Source organism: Macrotis lagotis, chromosome 5 (genome assembly GCF_037893015.1).
Source record: "Macrotis lagotis isolate mMagLag1 chromosome 5, bilby.v1.9.chrom.fasta, whole genome shotgun sequence".
Classification (NCBI taxonomy): Eukaryota; Metazoa; Chordata; class Mammalia; order Peramelemorphia; family Peramelidae; genus Macrotis; species Macrotis lagotis.
In genome coordinates, this window is record NC_133662.1 from 18,686,203 (window position 1) to 18,707,509 (window position 21,307).

The 21,307-nt window shown below is 39.8% G+C and overlaps 2 protein-coding genes across 2 annotated transcripts; one reads left to right on the forward strand and one right to left on the reverse strand.

Moving 5' to 3' along the window:
- Positions 1–2,924: 2,924 nt before the first annotated feature.
- On the forward strand, positions 2,925–19,747 carry GUCA1A (guanylate cyclase activator 1A). Its single transcript, XM_074190163.1, has 4 exons — positions 2,925–3,125; positions 15,165–15,314; positions 19,014–19,107; positions 19,580–19,747. Exons 1-4 carry the CDS (start codon positions 2,925–2,927, stop codon positions 19,738–19,740), a joined length of 606 nt encoding a protein of 201 aa, XP_074046264.1. The 3' UTR covers positions 19,741–19,747.
- On the reverse strand, positions 8,267–9,070 carry LOC141489633 (small ribosomal subunit protein eS4-like). The gene has a single exon (XM_074190162.1). The coding sequence runs from the start codon at positions 9,046–9,048 to the stop codon at positions 8,269–8,271; it is 780 nt and encodes a 259-aa protein (XP_074046263.1). The 5' UTR covers positions 9,049–9,070; the 3' UTR covers positions 8,267–8,268.
- Positions 19,748–21,307: the final 1,560 nt, after the last annotated feature.

Below are 21,307 nucleotides of genomic sequence, written 5' to 3' on the forward strand. Positions count from 1 at the left end.
CTAGTGGCATCCTGTCCATCCTCTTTTATTGACTACCTAAGAGAATATCCTATTAAATTCAACCATATTTAAGACTCTGTGTTTTCTATTTGTATAGTTTTTGAAGTGCTGTCATATAGAATCTGAAGTAAGAAGATCTGTATAGCAGTTCTCTTTCAGATGCTTAATAGTCATATGACCTTGGACAAAAGCAGGAACAAGAATTTAATTCAACAAACATTTATTTCTAACACTTGCCTTGTCCTTAGAGGAAGTGTGGTGTGATGGATAGATGGCTGAACCTAGTGTCAAGAATACCTATATTTCAGGTAATTTTTTCAGCTGTAATGATGCTTCATAAACCCTAAATGGGTTTTCTTGGCAAAGATACTGAAGTAGTTTGCTATTTCCTTCTCCAGCTCATTTTATAGATGAGGAAACTGAGGCAAAAAGTGACTTGCCCAAGGTTATGCAGCTAGTAAGTGTCTGAGGTCAGATTTGAACTATGAAAGATGAGTCTTCTTTCTGACTCTAGCCCCAAGTCACTGCACCACCCAGCTTCCTTGTTAAGGGTTCCTACTTAGGTGCAAGTCCTTAAGTACTTGTTTAATGCATGATTCTGTTCAAATTACTTAAGGTCTCAGAACCTCCATTTTCCTTATCTGTAAGAATGGAAATAACAAAAGCACCTGCCCCACAGGGCTGGGAGGATCAAATGAACTGATTTATATAAAGCATTTTGTAAAGCTTCAAGTGCTAGTTAAAAATGAATAGTGATTATGAATTACTTTACAGAGTTAATTCTTAGTTTTCTAATCTGTAAGATAATTTAAATGATAATTATTATAAATGACATTTATGTAGGAAGTATTATTATCTCATTTACATATGAGGAACTTAGACCCAGAAAGGTTAATGGTCCCATACTTAGTAATATTGGACACAGAATTAAAGCCTGGTCTTCTTAATGACTAGGACCAGAAGAACAGACAGATGGTATCTAAAGTCCTTTCTGACTCTAAATCCTATAAAATTTGAGGATCAAACTAGGTAATGTGAGTAAAAGTATTTTGTAAATGACAAAGACTCCACAATTATTATTATTATATTATGTCATGTTTGTTATATATCTTTATCTATCATCTATCTATCTATCTATCTATCTATCTATCTATCTAATTATATCTATCTATGCTCTTTGATTTGTATAGACAGAGAAGAAGGGGAGGGAATTCTAGGTAAGGAAGAGAGTGTGTAAATGAGATGACAAGCATACTGCATTGAAAAAAAATTGAACTTATTTATTTAGGTTTTTACAAGACATTGGGGTTAAGTGGCTTTCCCAAGGCCACACAGCTAGGCAATTATTAACCCTCTGAGGTCAGATTTGAACTCAGGTACTCCTGACTCCAGGGCTGGTGCTCTATCCACTGCACCACCTAGCTACCCCATAAAAATTGAATTTAAAAAAGAGAAATGTGAAATAGAATCTGCATTTAAATCTTGACTCTGTCACTTAATACTTGCATGACCTGAGAGAGGTGATCTGCTATTTGTCATTGTTCACTTGTGTCTAACCAACTCTTTGTGCCTCCTGGACTACACTGTCTATAGGATTTTCTTGGCACAGTGGAATGGTTTACCATTTCCTTCTCCAAGGATTAAGGCAAACAGAGGTTAAGTGACTTGCCTAGGGTTCCACAGTTAGTAAGTATTTAAGGGAAGCTGGGTGGTACAGTGGATAGACCTGAATTCAAATCTGATCTCAGATACTTGACCCTAACTAGCTGTGTGACCTCCTACAGGTCACTTTGCCTCCCACCTGGGGCCATCTTCAGGCGTCCTGATTCATATGTGGCCACTGGCCCCACAGATGGCTCCAGAGAAGGTGAGGCTGGTGACTTATCACAGCCCCTGCCCCCCCCCCCCATTCATTGCACTTTCTTGTCATGGCATCGTCTCCCTGATAACCTGGGCTTCTTCAAGAATGAAGGACAAGCATCAGCTATCTAAGGCCATATTTGAATTCAGATCTCCCTGACTCCAGACCCAGTGCTTTATCCACTTAACTGCTTCCAAGGTGAACAAAGGTTAAATGACTTGTTCAAGGTCACACTGCTAATATGTGTCTGCTGATTTAAATTCATCTTTTCCTGACTCTTCAAGGTCTCATGCTTTATCCACTGCCCCACCTAGTGGCCTTTGCTTTTAAGGAGGCTGCTTACATTCTAAAAGATCTAATTTCAGCTGCTCCTAGTTCTGGTACAAGAAATGAAATAATGTTGACCTGTCCAAAGCTCAGAGGGAGTGGCTGGGGTGACCCTAAAGGTTGCTGCTGCCAAGATCTTTTCTGGTCACCCTCCCCCATTCCAGCAAGAGGGGATTAGGAGATTATTCTCCTTTAAGAAAATCTGGGCACCTGTTCTCCAAGGGTTTTAATCTGAGGCACTCCCTTCTGCCACCTTCTTTCTATTTTCACCTGACATCTCTCAGGGTGGCAATCTCATTGGTTACTCAAGGATTGAATAGGACTTTTAACATTGGCTGTGGGGACAAGGTTGGGGGCTGGGAGGGAGGATTGTCAGAAGATAATGGCATAGGTCTGCACTATCCTGGGTCTGGGGGAAGAGAGAAAAGAAGACAGACACTAGAGGGAGGAATTAAAGATAATGTACTAACTACATGTCTTTCACCTTCCCTTCAGCCACTCTTTCTTCTTTCCCCTCCTTTGGATGGTTTAAGCATCCATCCATCCATCCATCTCCTGTTTATCTAGAAGTTCTTGGGTGCTTGCTGCATGAAAGAGAAAATTTATTTATGTTTGTGTGAATATATGTGTTAATTTAAAAAGATTGCATGGCCCATTGAAAAGGAGAAAGGGAGTAAGTTCTGAACCTAACCCTAACCTTCCCATCACCGATACCTGTGAAACCTTGGAAGAGAAGATGGGGAACGTCATGGAAGGGAAGACAGTGGAAGAGCTAAGCAGCACTGAGTGTCACCAATGGTACAAGAAGTTTATGACTGAATGTCCCTCTGGCCAGCTCACGCTCTATGAGTTCAGACAGTTCTTTGGCTTGAAGAACCTGAGTCCCTCGGCCAGCCAGTATGTGGAGCAAATGTTTGAAACGTTCGACTTTAACAAGGTGAGTATCCCAAGGGAGGTTAGGAATGCCAAGAAGTTTCAGAAGGAAGGTTTAGCATCACAGGAGTAAATCACTCCACCCCTGGGCCTCAGTTTCCCCCTTTGTAAAATAAGAAGGCTTTAATACTTAACTGTCTTCTTCATGTCTTTGGGTTGTGTGTTGTTCCCAAACTTGCTATGATGACTCAATGGGAACTTTGAGAATTAGGGGGAGTATAGGAAGGATAAGAACAGCCTGTATCCAGTTTCCTAACTTGGACCCTGAAGAGCTTGCAGTTAATTTGATCTTTCCTCTAGATGAAGTCTAGACTTGACTAGGTGACCATGTTGCCAACTTACATTTAAGGAGCCTGAAAGTAGAGGAGAGTCGATAAGGTTAGGTAGGGGCTAAGGGATCTACTCTTGTCCTAAACTCAAGATTCAAATTTGAGTCTATTCCCAGTTATTGTATAGTTAGTTCTGTGTTTCTTGGAGCCTGAAATGACCAGTTCTTCCTCCCTGCCCTTAGAACATAGTTGTTCCCTGGACTCCTATAGATTTTTGATATAGTTTCTGTAGTGGCTGACTCTTCATGACCCCATTTGGAATTTTCTTGGCAAAAATCCTGAAGTGTTTTGCCATTTTCTTCTCCAGCTCATTTTACAGTTGAGGAAATTGTGGCAAAGTTAAGTGACTTGCCTAGGGTCACACAGCTAGTAAGCGAGGTCTCCTTTTTTTTTAAGTTTTTGCAAGGCAATGGGGTTAAGTGACTTTCTCAGTGTCATGCAGCTAAGTAAGTATTAAGTGTCTGAGGTCAAATTTGAACTCAGGTCCTCCTGACTCCAGGGCCAGTACACTATCCACTGTACCACCTCACTGCCCCCTGAAGTCACATTTGAATTCAGGAAGAGGAGGCTTCTTGACTCCAGACCTGGCATTTTATCCATTGAGCCATTTGGCTATCTCTTATAGGTTAAACAGAGTTGATATAGGTGAAAGCAAACAGATAAAGGGATTCTAGGAACTTAAGAACTAGACCTGTGATTTTATTGGTATAGGGAACTCCTAAATGAGGTAGTTCCTTTTATTAGTGCCGGTAGGTACCTCTTCTGTACCTTCTAGCCTAAAACATTGAGAAGATATATGTCCAGGGTCACCCAGCCAGTTGTATGTCAAAGGTGAACCTGGTACCTAGGTCCTCCCAGGCAGTATGTTGTGGTGGATAGAGAGACTACTTTGAAGCCACTACTTCCCCATCTGGCTTTTGGGTTAATTCAACTTAACCTCTCTGTGCTTCTCTTTCTTTATCTATAAGAGAAATAATGTCCCATCTAATGCTTCATGGTTTGCGGAGGTGATCCTTGGGTCTCTAAGGTAATGCCATGGAAGGCAAGTTCTGAAGAGTCCTTCCAAACTGGCTTGAGTACCCTAAGAAATATGCATGACAAAGGGGAGCATTAGAGAGGAACCTTATAACTTGGGAACTGGAGGTTGGGTGACTTCCATGAAATCATACAGAGTATTTTTTTTTTAGATATTTCAAGTCAATGGAGTTAAGTGGCTTGCCCAAGGCCACATGGCTAGGTGACTAAGTGTCTGAGGTCAGATTTGAACCCAGGTACTCCTGACTCCAAAGCTGGTGCTCTATTTACTGTGCCACCTAGCCGCCCCCAGAGTATTGTCTCATTACCGGAGTGATTGTTTATTCTAAAACCCTTTGACCAATGCACCTCATGAAAAGGACATGATTTCGAGGAATTTTCATTGCCATTGGTTTGGAAAGGGGGTGGGAGAAGTACCCACACAGGCAAAATCCCAGCTCTTACAGAGCATAATTTTATGAGATAGTACTACCTGGCCTGCTTGCCTCACTGGGCTGTGGTCAAAAGCAACTAAGGTAATGGAAATCCTAATGTATGTTCTTTTCAAGACTGCCTTTCTATACTATCCTCTGGACCTAAGACAGACCACAATTTTTGGATTTCCCTAAGAAGAAAGAGATAAGTCTAAATCACACCCATTTCCTGTCTCCTTGGTCCAGGCAGCAGATTGGAAGCTCTTTCAAGAGAACTTGTTCACTGAATCTGATAATGCAATAATGAGCTACCTTTGTGTTTTCCTGGGACCAGGATTAAGCAGACAGAGTTTGGGAGAGGCTGACCTGAGTTCTGTTGGGTCAGCCTTGGGTCTACATGAAGGGATTCTGGGAAGCCTCTGGGGGCTGGTGAGGGCAGCAGAGCTATTTTAAACTCCTATAAAGCTGATTAAGCATTATGGACAATGGAAATAGAAAGGTCTTCAGTTTGATGCTTGAAGCTTTTTTTGGGGAGCTGGGGAAAGAAAAGTAGCCAAAGTAGGAGGGTACTGAGTCATCTAAGTTGTGGATGAAAAGAAGTAGAGAAAAGAAAAATCTTAACAGAGAAGCACCTGGAGGGAAATGGGAATCACCATATTGGTGTGGACAGACCTCTAGAATCCAGAGTAGGAATATTGGAAGGGGGGAGGTAGGAGAGAAGCCTCAGCAGTATCTCTTTATCAGCCTAGCAGCTAGGACAGGAACCCTAAGGAACCCCTGGTGAACACTTGGAGCTTATGTGACAAATATGAGCTTTTTCCCCAAGTGAAGAGAACTGAGTGATGATTTTTATTCACACGTATTGATAGCTGAGATCACTTAGTAAAGGTCAGGGGAAGAACAAATGGATGATTGTGGTCCTTGACTTCTAGTTGGGAGATGCAGCCTGACAACAAACAGTTGGTGGTAGAGGCTGAAATCAGGTAGACCTAAGTTCAAATTTGACCTTAGTCACTGACTGAGTGTGACCCTGGGCAAGTCACTTAGCCTTTGTATGCCTTCAAATTGTAGGGGTAATATAAATATAAATACAAATATATAGAAAAATAGATATTTAGGGTTTTTTTGCAAGGCAATGGGGTTAAGTAAGCAAGGCCACACAGCTAGGTAATTATTAAGTGTCTGAGACCGGATTTGAACTCAGGTACTCCTGACTCCAGGGCTAATGCTCCATCCATTGTGCCACCTAGCTGCCCCAAGAAATAGATATTTAGATAAATAAATAGATAATAAGGAGATAATAACAGCAACTTACCTCACTAAGTTGGGGAAAGGGGGAGGCTGTTGACCCAGTGCTTAGTGGCGCTAATATAATATATAAAAGTTTATTCCCTAAACTGCATTATCTGGATTAGAGAAACCAAAGTCTTTACCTGCTTCTACTCTCTTCCATTTCTAATTTATATTCTGTACAGAACTTGTGCATGGATAGGTAAATGCTGAATGAATATATATATATATATATATATATATATATATATTACAAATTAATTTTGGAGATCATAGGTGCTAATAACTAAAAAGAATAAGGCTTTTTTTTGTTGTTCAGTCTCAGTTGAGTCTGATTCTTTGTGACCTTACTTGAGGTTTTTTGTTTGAAATACTGGAGTAGTTTGCCATTTCTTTCTCATTTTACTGATGAGGAAACAGACAAATAGAGTTAAGTAACTTGCTCAGAGTCTTACTGCTATTGTAAGTGTCTGAGATCAGTTTTGAACTCAGGAATATGAGTCTTTCTGACTTCAATACTGGTACTCTATTCACTGTGCCAACCTAGCTGTCCCTAGGTTTTCTAGTAACTTGAAGCTAATCAAAGAATCATAGATTTAGAATGGGAAGGGACCTTTGAGGTTGTCAAATTTAACCCTTCACATTTTACAGAAAATACTAAGGCCAATTTGTCAGGACCATAGAGTACAGGGATAGAATAATAAGTGTTAAATCAGCTCCTATTATTTTTACTACCAGTTTTCCCTGACCTTAGATGCAAGATTGGTTCTGATTAGTGTGAACAGTGAAACTCCTGAAGTATTTTAATTTACATTATTCAAAAATTACATTTCTTTGTAAAATATGGCCATTAGTTTTAGTCCAATGGAAATGTTTAATGAAAACTCAAATAATGCATCCATATCATGAAGCTTTGTTATTCTTGTTAATGGAGAACTTGTTATATTCAGTCCTGGGGAACTCTCATTGATACCATCCTACAGTCAACTGAAAAGGACAGATAGAAAGAGAGAGACAGAATCCAGGGAGAGAGAGATGGGCATCAGTTTGTAGTAATCTTTATCCCAGAATAGGCAATACCCTTTCCTGGCCATAAGTTGGAAGAGACCTATTCCCTCAGCTTTCAAATATCTTTGTTACCAGTTTTTCACAGTAGTCTTTTAGGGTCTCTTATTTGATGGGCAGTAGATAGCATGCCAGGCCTACAGTCAGGAAGATTCATTCTCCTGAGTTCAAATCTAGCTTCAGATACTTACTATGACTTTGGACAAGACCTTATTTGCCTCATTTTCCTCATCTGTAAAATGAGTCAGATAAGAAAAATGCAAACCTTTGCATTATCTCTGCCAAGAAAACTCCAGCTGGGACATGAAGAGTCTAACATGACTAAAATGACTCAGTAACAACAAAACAGGTGATTGACAAGTTCTAGCTACTTAGCTCAATTATCAAAGTTTTATTTCCAAATCGAGTTCAGTTTGATTTTCCTGCCTTACTCTAAATCATCTTTTTTTTTTTGGTAAGGCAATGGGAGTAAGTGACTTTCCCAAGGTCACGCACCTAGGTAATTATTATTAAGTGTCTGAGGCTGGATTTGAACTCAGGTACTCCTGACTTCAGGACTGGTGCTCTATCCACTGCATCACCTAGCTGCCCATCAGCAAAACAAAAATACACATTTGTTATATGGAAGGGGGGCCCCCATTAACTCTTTTTTTCTTTAAGTTTTATTAATATCTTTTGTTTTAACATCAGCCATTTTGCAATATTCCTCTCCCCATCCTCCAATCACAGTGAGACTTCCCATGTAACAAAGAAGTTAAGCAAAACCAATAGAGGTACATCTTCCACGCCATTTTATGCAACAGTCATACGCAAAGTACTCTAATTCAAGGAAAGAAGAGAAAAGCATTATGGCTTGTTCAATTTTGCTTTATAAAAGTGAGCTGTTTAAGATTCTTATTTTTTTGGTGTAATTTATATATTTATAGGATAATCATTTTAAAAACTGAATTTAAAATCTTAATTTGATTGAAAACCTACAAATTCTCTCATGATTTACAATCATTGAGCCACTGCTCTACTTAGCTGCCAATCTCTTATCTCTCTCCTCAGCAATTGTAAGACGGATACACTTTCCTCTGGGAAGAGAGATCCAAGGCTTATTACCTTTGCCAATAACAAAAATGTTTGAAAGCCTAGTGGCAAAACTATTGCCATTGGCATCTTTTACATGAACAACATCAAAAGAGCCAGGATGTTTCTCCCTATTTGTAATCACACCAATTTGACCCAAGTTGGCTCCACCGGTCACCATACATAGGTTTCTAGTATCAAACTTGATGAAATCAGTGATTTTGCCAGTTTCTAAATCAATCTGAACTGTACCATTCACTTTGATGAGGGGATCTGGATAACGGATAGTACGGGCATCATGGGTCATCAGATGGGGAATACCCTTTGTACCCACAAAGATTTTTCTCACTTTGCATAACTTATATTTAGCCTCCTCAGCTGTGATATGATGAACAGCAAAGCGTCCCTTTGTGTCATATACCAAACAGAAATGTTCTCCTGTCTTCTCAATGCTAATGACATCCATAAAACCAGCAGGATATGTGATATCAGTGCGGACCTTGCCATCAATCTTGATGAATCGCTGCATGCAGATCTTCTTTACTTCATCTCCAGTAAGGGCATACTTGAGCCTGTTTCTCAGGAAGATGATGAGGGGGAGACATTCTTTCAACTTGTGGGGACCTGTAGGTGGTTTTGGAGCAAATACTCCTGTTAACTTATCCAGCATCCAGTGCTTTGGAGCTGCTACACGTTTCAGGTGTTTCTTGGGACCACGAGCCATGGCTACACTAAATCTGGGATAAAGCAGGAAGTTTACTCAACTGCAGGTAGAGTGGGGGACTACTTAATGGCTGTGTTTGGCCACGTCACTTTAATCCTCTGGGCCTCGGAGTCTTTTCCAGAAGCATGACCATGGGCCTCATGGTCCCAGGGCCTCATGGACCCCATTAACTCTTTAAAAAAAATTTTTTTTTGCAAGGCTATGGGGTTAAGTGACTTGCCCACGGCCAAACAGTTGCTTAAGTAAGTATTAAGTTTCTGATGTCAAATTTGAACTCAGGTTCTCCTGACTTCAGGTCCAGTGCTCTATCTACTGCACCACCTAGTTGCCCCCTCCCATTAACTCCTTAGCAGGAATTAGCTTATATGAGCTAGTTTGTAACCTTGAAGGGTAGGAAATAAGACAGGTAAGTTTTGAACCTTTTATTTTATTTTTAAATCCCCCCCCCCCCACCATATGCAAAGACAAATTTCAACATTTACTTCCAAAACTTTGAGTTCCAAATTCTCTTCCTTTCTCCCACCCCCTTCCCCACATTGACAAAGCCAGTTACTTGGCGTAGGTTTAAAATGTGTTGCCATGAAAAACATTCTTACATTAGTCATGTTGTAAAAGTAAATATAATTCCCCCTCCCCCCAAAGAAAGAGAAACCTCAAGAAAAATAAAGTGAGAGGAAAAAAAGTATGCTTCAGTTTGTATTCAGGCACTGTCTTTTGAATGGATAGCATTCTTTATCATAAGTCCATCAAAAAAAATTGCTTCAATATTTTTTCCCACAGTTGCTATTGCTGGATGTATTTTCCTTCAAACCTATCTCCCCCACTCGCCTTTATTTTATTCTCTCTCTCCTTTCATCCTGTCCCTCCTCATAAGTGTGTTATATCAGCCTACCCTCTCCCATGATCTTCCCTGTCTTCTATCATCTACACTCCTTTCCTCCTCTGTCCCCTTTCTCTCATCCATTTTCTCCCCTATTTTCCTCTAGGGTAAGATAGATTTCTATACCCAATTGAGTGTATATGTCATTCCCTATCTGAGCCACTTCTGATGACAGTAAAGGTTCACTTCTCAATTGCTCTGCCTCACCTTCCCCCTCTTCTACTCTACTGTAAAATCTTTTTCTTACATCTTTAATGTGAAATAATTTACCCCATTCTACCTCTCTTTTCCCTTTTCCCCAGTACATTCTTTTCTCCCCCATTAACTCCATCTTTATAATATATTATATATTCATATTCAGCTCCCTCCTGGTCTTGTCTATATAACTTTTTTTTTTTTGGTTTTTGCAAGGCAAATAGGGTTAAGTGGCTTGCACAAGGTCACACAGCTAGGTAATTATTAAGTGTCTAAGTGTCTGAGGGATTTGAACCCAGGTACCCCTGACTCCAAGGCTGGTGCTTTATTCACTATGCCACCTAGCTGCCCCATCTATATAACTTCTAACTGCTCTTATAAATGAGAAGATTCATATGTGTTATCAGTATCATTTTCCCATACAGAAATACAAGCATTATTAAATTCCTCATAATTTGTCCTTTCTATCTACCCTTTCTATGTGTCTGTCACCTGAGTCCTGTACTTGAAAATAAAACTTACTGTTCAGCTCTGGTTGTTTCATCAAGAAAGCTTAAATGTTCTCTGTTTCATTGAATATTCAACTTTTCCCCTGAAAGAATATGTTCAGTTTTTCTGGGTAGTTGATTCTCAATTGCATTTCAAGCACTTTTGCCTTCTGGAATATCATATTCCAAGCCCTATGAGCCCTCAATGTAGAAGCTGCTTTTTGTTATTCTGACTGTAACTTCATGATATTTGAATTGTTTCTTTCTGACTGCTTGTAATATTTTCTCCTTTCCTAGACTGTCCAAAATGCAGCCTGCAAGGCAGTTTTATGAAATTGCCTGTGGGTTTACTAAATGCTTTAGTAAATGAAACCAAGCTACCACAGAGCTTTCATTAAAAATGGCAGATCAAAATATATTGTCTTTTATTTCAATAAAAAGTAAGGTTGGACAGCCCTGCTCCTTGACTTGGGAGTTCTGGAATTTGGCTATAATATTACTGGGAGTTTTTATTTTGGGATCTCTTTTAGGAGGTGACCAGTGGATTCTTTCTATTTCTATTTTACCCTCTGCTTTAGGATGTCAGGACAATTTTCCTGGAGAATTTCTTGAAAAATGGAGTCTTGGGGCAGCTAGGTGGCACAGTGGATAGAACACCAGCCCTGGAGTCAAGAGGACCTGAGTTCAAATCTGGCTTCAGACACTTAAAAATTACCTAGCTGTGTGACCTTGGGCAAGTCACTTAACCCCATTCCCTTGCAAAAACTGAGGAAAAAAAAGGAAAATGAAGTCTAGGCTTTTCTTTCAGTTGTGACTTTCAGGTAGTACAATAATTTTTAAATGATCTCTTCTGGATCTGTTTTTCTAGGTCAGTTATTTTTCCAATGAAATGTTTCACATTTTCTTCTAGTTTTTAATTCTTTTGGTTTTATTTTATTGATTCTTGATCACTCCCAAAGTCATCAGTTTCCCTTTGCTCCATTCTGTATTTTAATGAATTATTTTCTCCAAAGAACTTTTCTATCTCCTTTTCCAATTTACCAATTCCACTTTTTAAGACATTCTACTCTTCATTGACTTTTTGGACTTCTTTTTCATTTGACCAAAACTTGTTTTTAAGATGTTATTTTCTTCAGATCTTAATATCTTCAGATGTTATTTTTTTGGTATCTCCTTTACCAAACTGCTGACTTGTTCTTCATGATTTTCCCACATTGCTCTCATTTCCTTCCCAATTTTTCCTCTACCTCCCTTACTTGATTTTCAAAATATTTTTTGAACTCTTCTATAGCCTGAGATCAATTCATATTTTTCTTGAACACTTTGGGTGTAGGAACTTTGACCTTGTTATGCTCTGAGTGTGTATTTTGATTCTCCATAGGATCAAAGTAATTGTCTTTGGTCAGAATTTTTTCTTTTATTGTTTGCTCATTTTCTCAGTCCATGATTTGATATTAACTCTTTGTTAAGGTGGGGCTCTGCTTCTAGGATGGAGGATACACTGTCCCTAGCTTTTGAGGGTTTTTGCAACTGTTTTTAGGGTAACCCGTCAGGGATGTGCAAGATTTCACTTCCTTCAAGGTCTCATGAGAGGCTCTGACTGCTCTCCTGACCTGTGCTCTGGTCTGTGGATGACTGCAAGCATTCCCCTCTGCCTTGGAGCTATGAAGAGGATCCCTGCTATGCTGCAGGCAGTGAGCTCTGTTGTACTGCTCCTTTTCCTGAGACCGAGGCCCCAGACTATGACCTGGATCTGTGTATGGGTAATGCAATAGAGTTCTGCCCCAGGGAGAGATCTCTGCAATCTCCCCTAACCCCCTTACCATCCATGAGCCAAGCACTCTGGAAGCACCTGCCAGGTGACTCCCCAGGCCTGCTCCTGGTCCCTTGGGGCCAGGTCTGTGAGGACACCTATGCTGACATGGGCTCTGTGCTTACTCTGGTATGGCAGAGTTTTCATGCTAAACTTCTAAGTTGTCCTTGGAAATACCTGGGCTGGGAGAGTTGGAAACCATCACTGTTACCACAGACCCAGGCTGTTCCTGGATGATTAGAGCCAATTTGCTCTGGTGTGGTCTGGACTATTCTATGGGCCCTTTCTAAACCTTTTGAAGTTATAGACCCTTCAGATCTTATAAGTTGTCTTGGACTGGAAAATTGGTTCACTCTATATTTTTGTGGGTTCTGCCATGCTAGAATTTGGTTAGAGTCATTATTTAAAGGTATTTGGCGGGACAACTAGGTGGTGCAGTGGATAGAGCACTGGCCCTGGAGTCAGGAGGACCTGAGTTCAAATCCTACATCAGACCATTAATAATTACCTAGCTGTGTGACCCTTAATCCCATTGCCTTGCAAAAATAAAAAAAAAATAATAAAAGTATTTGGAGGAAATCTCTGGCAAGTCCTGGCATTTACTCCTCCATCTTGGCTCTATTCCATAAGTTTTGATCTTTGGTTTCCTTGCTCCCTTTTGTCATGGTTCAACTGAGGAGCCACCTCCTATGGGAAACCTTTCTTTTTTTTAATGATTTTTTTCACTTTATTTTTCTTACCTTTTTAGTAATATGGTTAATATGGAAATATGTTTTGCTTGATTTCACATGTATAATTTATATATATATATTTTAAATGAAAGATTTTATTTATTTTGAGTTTTACAATTTCCCCCCTAATCTTACTTTCCTCCCCCCCACCGAAGGAAATTTGCCAGTCTTTACATTGTTTCTATGTTGTACATTGATCCAAATTGAGTATGATGAGAGAGAAATCATATCCTTAAGGAAGAAGCATAAAGTATAAGAGATAGCAAGATCAGACAATAAGATATCAGTTCCCCACCCCCCCAAATTTAAGGTAATAGTCTTTGGTCTTTGTTCAAACTCCACAGTTTATCCATTGCAGACAGTCCCAAATTGTTCCTGATTGTTGCACTGATGGAATAAGCGAGTCCATCAAGGTTAAACATCACTCCCATGTTGCTGTTAGGGTGTACAGTGTTTTTCTGGTTCTGCTCATCTCACTCAGCATCAGTTCATGTAAATCCCTCCAGGGGAAACCTTTCTTGGTCTCTGTCATTGTTAATGTTCTTTCTCTGATACTGGACTTGAACTCAGGTTTTCTGACTCCAGACCCAGCATTCTATCCCCCATACCTTCTCTCTCTCTCTCTCTCTCTCTCTCTCTCTCTCTCTCTCTCTGTTATATGTGTATATATATTTGTATGTGTATATTATCTATGTATGTAGATATATATATATGCATATCTTTATATCTATATTTTGTCCTTTGTTCTTAAAGAAGACTATAACATCAGGGAAGTGATGCCATGACAAGAAAATGAATTAGACTGGAGCAACTAGGCGGCATAGTGGATAGAGCACCAGCCCTGGAATCAGGAGGACCTGAGTTCAAATTTGATCTCAGACACTTAATTACCTAGCTGTGTGGCCTTGGGCAAGCCACTTACCCCATTGCCTTGCAAAAACCTAAAAAAAAGGAAATAAAAAAGAAAATGAATTGGATTTGAGTGAGGGAAACTATGCTAAATCAACAGCCTCACTTTCTCCTTCAGAACCATTTGAGTCCAATGACCAGATATAAATCAGGATGACTGAAGATGGCCCTGGATGCGAGACATTTAACCACACTTCTATATTGTAGTGTTGTTTTCATGTTGTCTCCTCCCTTGGACTACAAGATCCTTGAGAATAGAGATTGTCTTTTACTTTTTTGTGTGTGTGTTCCCAGTCCTTTGTAGAGTGTCTGAAGCATAGTATATATTTTTAAGAAATATAAATTGACAGACTGACTAGGAGGAAAGTTTAAATAATTCATACTCATGGACTGTATAGAAGGGAGGCAACCAGGTAAACTTCATACATTTCACCATAGTGTCCAAGACCTTGATATTCCCTATCAGCTCTGCATAGGGTTGGATCTCATTGGGACAAATATCTGAGACCTGGTTAGTGGGCAGAAATGTGAACTGGCCTTGGACACTTTCTGTCTAATGATGACATCAGAGGACTGACAGTGAAATGTACCTCCTGCTTCTTGCTAGAAGGGTGGTAGACTATGGATTTGGAATAAGGCATACATTTTCAGACAGGGTTAACCTATTGATTTTTTTTTTTTGTTTAATGAATTTATGTGTCACAATTTAGTTGTTCAGTCATTTTGGTTGTGTTTGGCTCTTTGTGACCCCATTTGGGATTTTCTCAATAAAGATACTGGAATGACTTGCCATTTCCTTTTCCTGCTCATTTTACAGATAATGAAACTGAGGCAAATAGAGTTAAGTGACTTTCCCAGAGTCACACAGCTAATAAGTATTTGAAGCCAGATCTGAACTCAGGAAAATGAGTCTTCCTGACTTCAGGTTTGACACTCTATCTATTATGCTATCCAGTTGCCCATTTTTTTACAATAGCAGATTTTATTAGAGGTAGGAAGGTAGTGGCAGAGTAGGGGGTACATAGGTGGTGATTTTTTTTAAAGGAAAAAAATGTTCTTGAGCTAGTAATCCTCTAAGAATCCTGTCTGCTTCTGCCTAGGATGGTTATATTGACTTTATGGAGTATGTGGCTGCCCTGAGTCTCGTCTTGAAAGGCAAGGTGGAACAGAAGCTTCGTTGGTACTTTAAGCTATATGATGTGGACGGCAATGGCTGCATAGATCGAGGGGAGCTGCTCAACATCATCCGGGTAACTTAAGGTGACCAGATAGTCAGGTCTGACCCAGATTGGCCCAGTTACCTTAACAACTTGGGCAAAAATCCTGAGAAATTTCTGTTTGATCCCCTATACTAGGAAAATAGCTGTAGACCAACTATGAAGTCTATTTCTGTACTGTGTGGATGACTGTATCTAAGTTAGCCCTTCATAATGCTTGAGACTTTGACTTTGGCTCCAGACCCCTTTCCTAGACTGAGTTCAAGAGAAGACTCTCTTGTCCTTGCTTGACCTATCAGACTTAGGAGAAGGAAAGTTTTTGGAAAAGGGAGGAGATTCAAATAATCTTTTTTTCCCCCTAACATCCTGCTTGGCCCTTAGTCAGTGGAATGCTGGCAAATATTTAACAACTGACTTTGTGAAGAAAAATGTAACCATGACGTATTTTAACTTTAATTTGCATTTGTTGTTCAGTTGTTTCAGCAAATGTCCAACTCTTTGCATTCATTTGGAATTTTCTTGGCAAGGATACTGAAGTGGTTTGCCATTTACTTCTCCAGTTCATTTTATAGACAAGGAAAGTGAGGTAAACAGGGTAAAGTGACATACCTAAGTCACATAATGAGTAAAAGTCTGAGGCCATATTAGAACTCAGGTCTTCCTGACTGTAGACCTGGTGCTCTGTGTACTTTACCACCACACCAATGTGGTAAGAATAGGGACTATGGTGTAAGGGGTGAGGGACCTTTAGTCCATGTACTATGAAAACCAGTTGAAAGGCCTAAGGATGTGTAAACTGGAGAAGAAAAGATTCAAGAGGGACTTGATAGATGTTATCAAGTATTTGAAGGGATGTCCTATGGTAGAGGGTTTGAACTTTTTTGTTTACTTCAGAGAACAGATGCAGTGACAATGGACAGAAAAAACCCTAGCGCTGGAGGCAGATATCAGACTTGGGTTCAAATTTCAGTTCTGTTGTTTACCTACATGACCTTGTGAAAGTGTATTACCTTCCCCAGGCTCCAGTTTCCTCATTCATGCAACTAGAGGGTTAGAGTCAAGTTTTCTGAGGTATCTTCCAACTCTATATCTTATTTTTTAATAAGACAATGTAGCATAAGGGTTAGAGCATTAGACATAGAATTAGAAAGACCAGGGTTTAAATAGCTACTCAAATTCTTAATAACTGTCTCAGGGCAAATTATTTTCCCATGCCTCAACTTTCCTCATCTGTCAAAAGAGAGAGTTAGTTGGACTCTGTGGCCTCTATGTTCAACTCTATTAACCTTTCAATGCCTCAATTTCCTCATCTGTGTAACAAGAGGGGTTTGGAGTCAGTGGCCTCTAAAGTCCCTTTCACCTGTAAGTCTGTGATACTATGAAGTTGTAAAAAAGGAATATTTAGGGTTGATGTCAGGAAAGATTTCCTAAATGATCACAAATGTTCAAAGGTCGATTGGGTTGAATTCTATCAATAGTTGCCCTGCCTAGAAATCTTCAGAAAAGGCCAGATGACCACTTGTTGAGGCTATTCATAGTGTAAATTCCTTTCCTAGTATGGTCTGAGCCAGAAGGTTGTGGAGGTCTCCTGCACCTCTGCAATTATGTGATTTAGGGATTGAAGATCTGCTTCTGTAAGTAATTTGCTATGTAGTCACTTATCTTTGAACTTCAGTTTCTATAACTACAAAAAGGGGATAATAATTCTACTACCAAGCTCACACTGCCACCATGAGGAAAGTATTTTGCAAATCTTAGAGCTCTCTGTACACATGAATTATGGTTAGTATAATTGCCTTACAGGGTTGTTGTAAAGATCAAATGAAAATTGAGGTGAAAGAAGAAAGCATAAAAATTTGAGGTCATATGTTTACACTATCATAGGGACCAAATTCCTTGAGAGCAAGGATTGTCTTTTACCTTTCTATGTAACTCTGGCTGAGCAAATAGTAGACCTTAAATGTTTATTGACTGACAGAATGTTAGAACAAGATTAAATGAGAATATTAGAGCATGGATTGTCAGAGCTGTAAAGGACTTTAAGAATATAGAATGTTAGATCATAGAACCTATCTTTTTCTTTCTTTTAAATATTTTTTTAAGGCAATGGGGTTAAGTGACTTGCCCAAGGCTAGGCAAGACCATAGAACCTATAAAGTCAGTACTGGCAGGGCTGTTGGAGCACAGAATGTTAGAATACATAAAACAGACTATCAGGGTAGAAAGACTTTAAAACAGAGGATATTGGAACACTGGATATAGCATTCCAGAGCTGGAAGAGGACCTAGCACATAGAAAATTAGTTTACAAAACACAGACTAACAGAGGTTGAAGGGAACTTATAGATCATTTAGCTGAACCCCTTCATTGTACAGGTGAGGAAACTGAGGCCCAAAGAAGGGATTAACTTTTGTGAAGTCATAAGGTAAAAAGCAGAGAATGCAATTCAAACTTAGGTCTTCTAATTCCAAGCCCAGTACATTTTGGCTGTCTGGTTCTGGGTGAACTACTGTATACAGAGAAGTATAAGGCATGAGAAATATGGGAATCCTTTACTGAGTGATGGATGAGTGGTCAGGAAATCATAGAATCATTGAACTTCAAAGAATCCTGGAAATCCAGGTCATCCACTTCTTAATTTGACAAAACTTCTAAACTCTTTTCTAACTCATAAGATTCCATGAGTCTTCAATGTATTTGCTCTCAAGAAACTCAGTCTCTATCAGAGACAACAACCTATTTGTCTCTACTACTTTGGATTTCACATTCCCTGACCCTAAACCAAGACCCCTCCTTCCTCCCTCTCTTTTTCCTATCTCTCTAAATCACTATTTCTCTTCTCCAGGATTGGGGAAATGGAGAGAAAAGAAGCAACCAGGTTCAGACAACCCACTAACCCTAGCCCATTAGGATGGACTGTAATTGTTCATTGTTTTCAGTCCATTTAGAATTTTCTTGGCAAAGATACTGGAGTGGCTTGTCATTTCCTTCTCCAACTCATTTTACAGATGAGGAAACTGAGGCAAGCAAGGGTAAATGACTTGCCCAACTAGTAGTTGTCTGAGGTTGGATTTGAACTCAGATCTTCTCACTCCAGGTCCCTCACTCCATCTACCTAGAAGTGGATGCCTCTAGCTGTCCCCCAGGTTGGACTAGGTGACCTCTAAGGTTCCTTTCCCACCCTCCACTAGCTCCTGACATATTATGACTTGAGCAGTAAAGACAACACTCCCCAATAATGAAGCTTATTTCCTTCTCTACATGAGGAGGGACCTCTATACTTTTTGGTCTGGGAAGCCTATTGACTCTGTGGGAAATATTGTAAATAGTCCCTCTACTAGGGAGAGTTGTCTGTAAAGAAGACCCCAAATTTGGAAATCAACTCATTTTTTCCAACGTACAAGCGAAGAAAGCAATTTGCAAAGGCAGAGCCAGAAATCTTTTTGAAAACTGCTGTTCCAATTTTATACTGATCTGTCATGGATGGGACTGTAGTCAAGGCAGATTATGAAGGACAAGTTAAGAAGCCACTAGAATTAATGGAAAAGGAAATTTCCTCCAGATCTAAATCCTAGTAACTATGAAACACTGACAGCTTGTCTTGCTACTCCACCTGCTGTCTAAATCCTATATTGCATTCCTTCTCCAGGCTTGTCCTCTTGGAAGCTCTGATCTCTCCATCTTCCCTCAGCCTCCAGCATCTCATCCACTATTCTGCTGTTTTTCCCGTAGGCCATACGAGCGATTAATCCTTGCAGTGATTCAACCATGAGTGCAGAGGAGTTCACTGAGACAGTGTTTGCCAAGATTGATGTCAATGGGGATGGTAAAGGAGGAAACTTGATGGGAGGGGGATGACACAATTGGGATCTTTCACTCTAACCCTCTTCTTACTGTCTAGTATCTATCCTTATACCATTTGATCTATTCATTCAAACTCTGGTTCTCATGTTCCATATTGGCTTTTAGAGATTTTACTTAACATCTCCACATGCTCTCCCAAACTTGAGGTAGCTTCCTCACCTCCTACCCCCAAATAGCCTCTATTCTATAAAACCTGCCTTCTGTCCTTGTCTCCAATCCTCTTTCTTGTCTCACCCCTGATCCTTTGAACCCTTCTCTATGAATTCCCATGCCCCACCCTTGGACTTCCTCCTTCCAACTGGTCCATTTATTTACTCCAACTGCTGTTCTGGACTGTCAACCCAGCCACATTCCCTATCCTCTGTCCGCCCACTGGACTGTAAACCCATATTCCCTACTGAGAGATTAATGCCCTTTTCTTTCCTCTCCTCTAGGTGAGTTATCTTTGGAGGAATTCATGGAGGGTGTCCAGAAGGATGAAATGCTGTTGGACACATTGACCCGAAGCTTAGACCTTACCCACATTGTTCGCATGATACAGAATGGTGGGCAGAGCACAGATCAAGGACAAGGGGAGGAAGGGGTGGCTGGGTGAGCACAAAAGGGTCTGGGTTACTATCTCTGAGGGCTAGTTTTGTATTATTTTTAAATATATATATATATATATATATATATATATACATATATATATAATGCAGTACATACATGGATTTCAGTTTACCTTATTTCAGGGTGTTGATGGGTTGGTAGGGCTTTTGACTCTACAGGCAGCATGGAGTAGTGGATATAGCTTTGGATTTGGAGTCAAGAAAATCTGGGGTCTGACTCTTGCCTCAGATTAACCAAATGACACTGGACAAATAATCTCTTAGATTTTCATTTTCCTCATCTATGAATTGAAGGGGTTAGACTCAAGTTCCTTCCAGTTCTAATCTATAATCCTGTGATTGATTTCCTGAGGGTCATATGGCCTCTGGGCAAGACAGTGATGTAGTGAAGATAGAGAATCCTGGAGCTTGGATTGATCATTTTCCCTGACCTTCAAGAGTGAGCTACATCAGCTTTAGGGGGCAGGGTTTATTTTACAGTCCTGGAACCACATTGTCTCAAAGCTGAAAGGCATCTCAAAGGTAATTTATTCTAGCCCTGACCTGAGTACAAATGCCTTCTACAACATCCCTCACATTGGTCTTTCAGCCTCTGAAAACTAATCCTTGACTTTTCAGTCTTGTTCCTTTCTTGTCCTTGGAAAATAAGGGTGGGGATAAGTGACTTCCAAAGAATGGAAGGAAAATGACACAGGGGAGGGAGAGCTAGGAAAAGACCTCCCAAGTCCTACTTCTTTTAAGGGAATTCTCAACCTATCTGAATTCCCTCACTCACTCATCCAGTAAATATTTAGTAGCCCCTTACTGTATTTGAACTCTATGCTAGGCACTGAAAGACTCCAAGTTTAGATAAAACATAGTCCCTACCTAAAGAACTGAATGGAATTGAATGAATTCTCCATCTCACCTATTCCCTGCTCCTGATTCTGCTGGCCAGAGTAGGATATCTAGGGAGGGCAGTGGATCCTGGACTTCAGGGAATACTGGAAGGGAGAAGAGAGAGGAGACATTCTGGCCTGCTTCCCTTTTTCTGAGAGGTGAGAAGATAGTGCTGTTTTCTCACTGCTACAATCACTCAGCATCTTCCAGAAGTTTGTATGTCTTTGATTCACTGTGTCCTTTTTTGTGTATTATATGCATGCATACAGATGTTGGACATGTATGTGAACTGAGGATTTGTGTACTGATGTATGTATCAATGAGTATGGGTGTATACATAGATACATATATATAATCTTTTATTTTTTATTGATATTTTATTTTTCCAAATGTATGTTATAAAAGTTTTTCAATAATCATCCACATGCATATTTGTAAGTTAAAGAATTTTCTTCCACCCTCTTTCTACTCCCCTCCCCTCAGTGGAAGACAGTCTAGTGAACATGGTACATGTAAATTTGTGTTTAACATATTTATATATTAGTCATTTTCTGTATGAGGAATTAGGCATGTATATATATTTCACATGTGAATCAGTGGTGCTCCATAGGATTTTTATTTTCACCCACCTTACAAAGACTATGTCACCATATTTATTCAATAAATATTTATTGA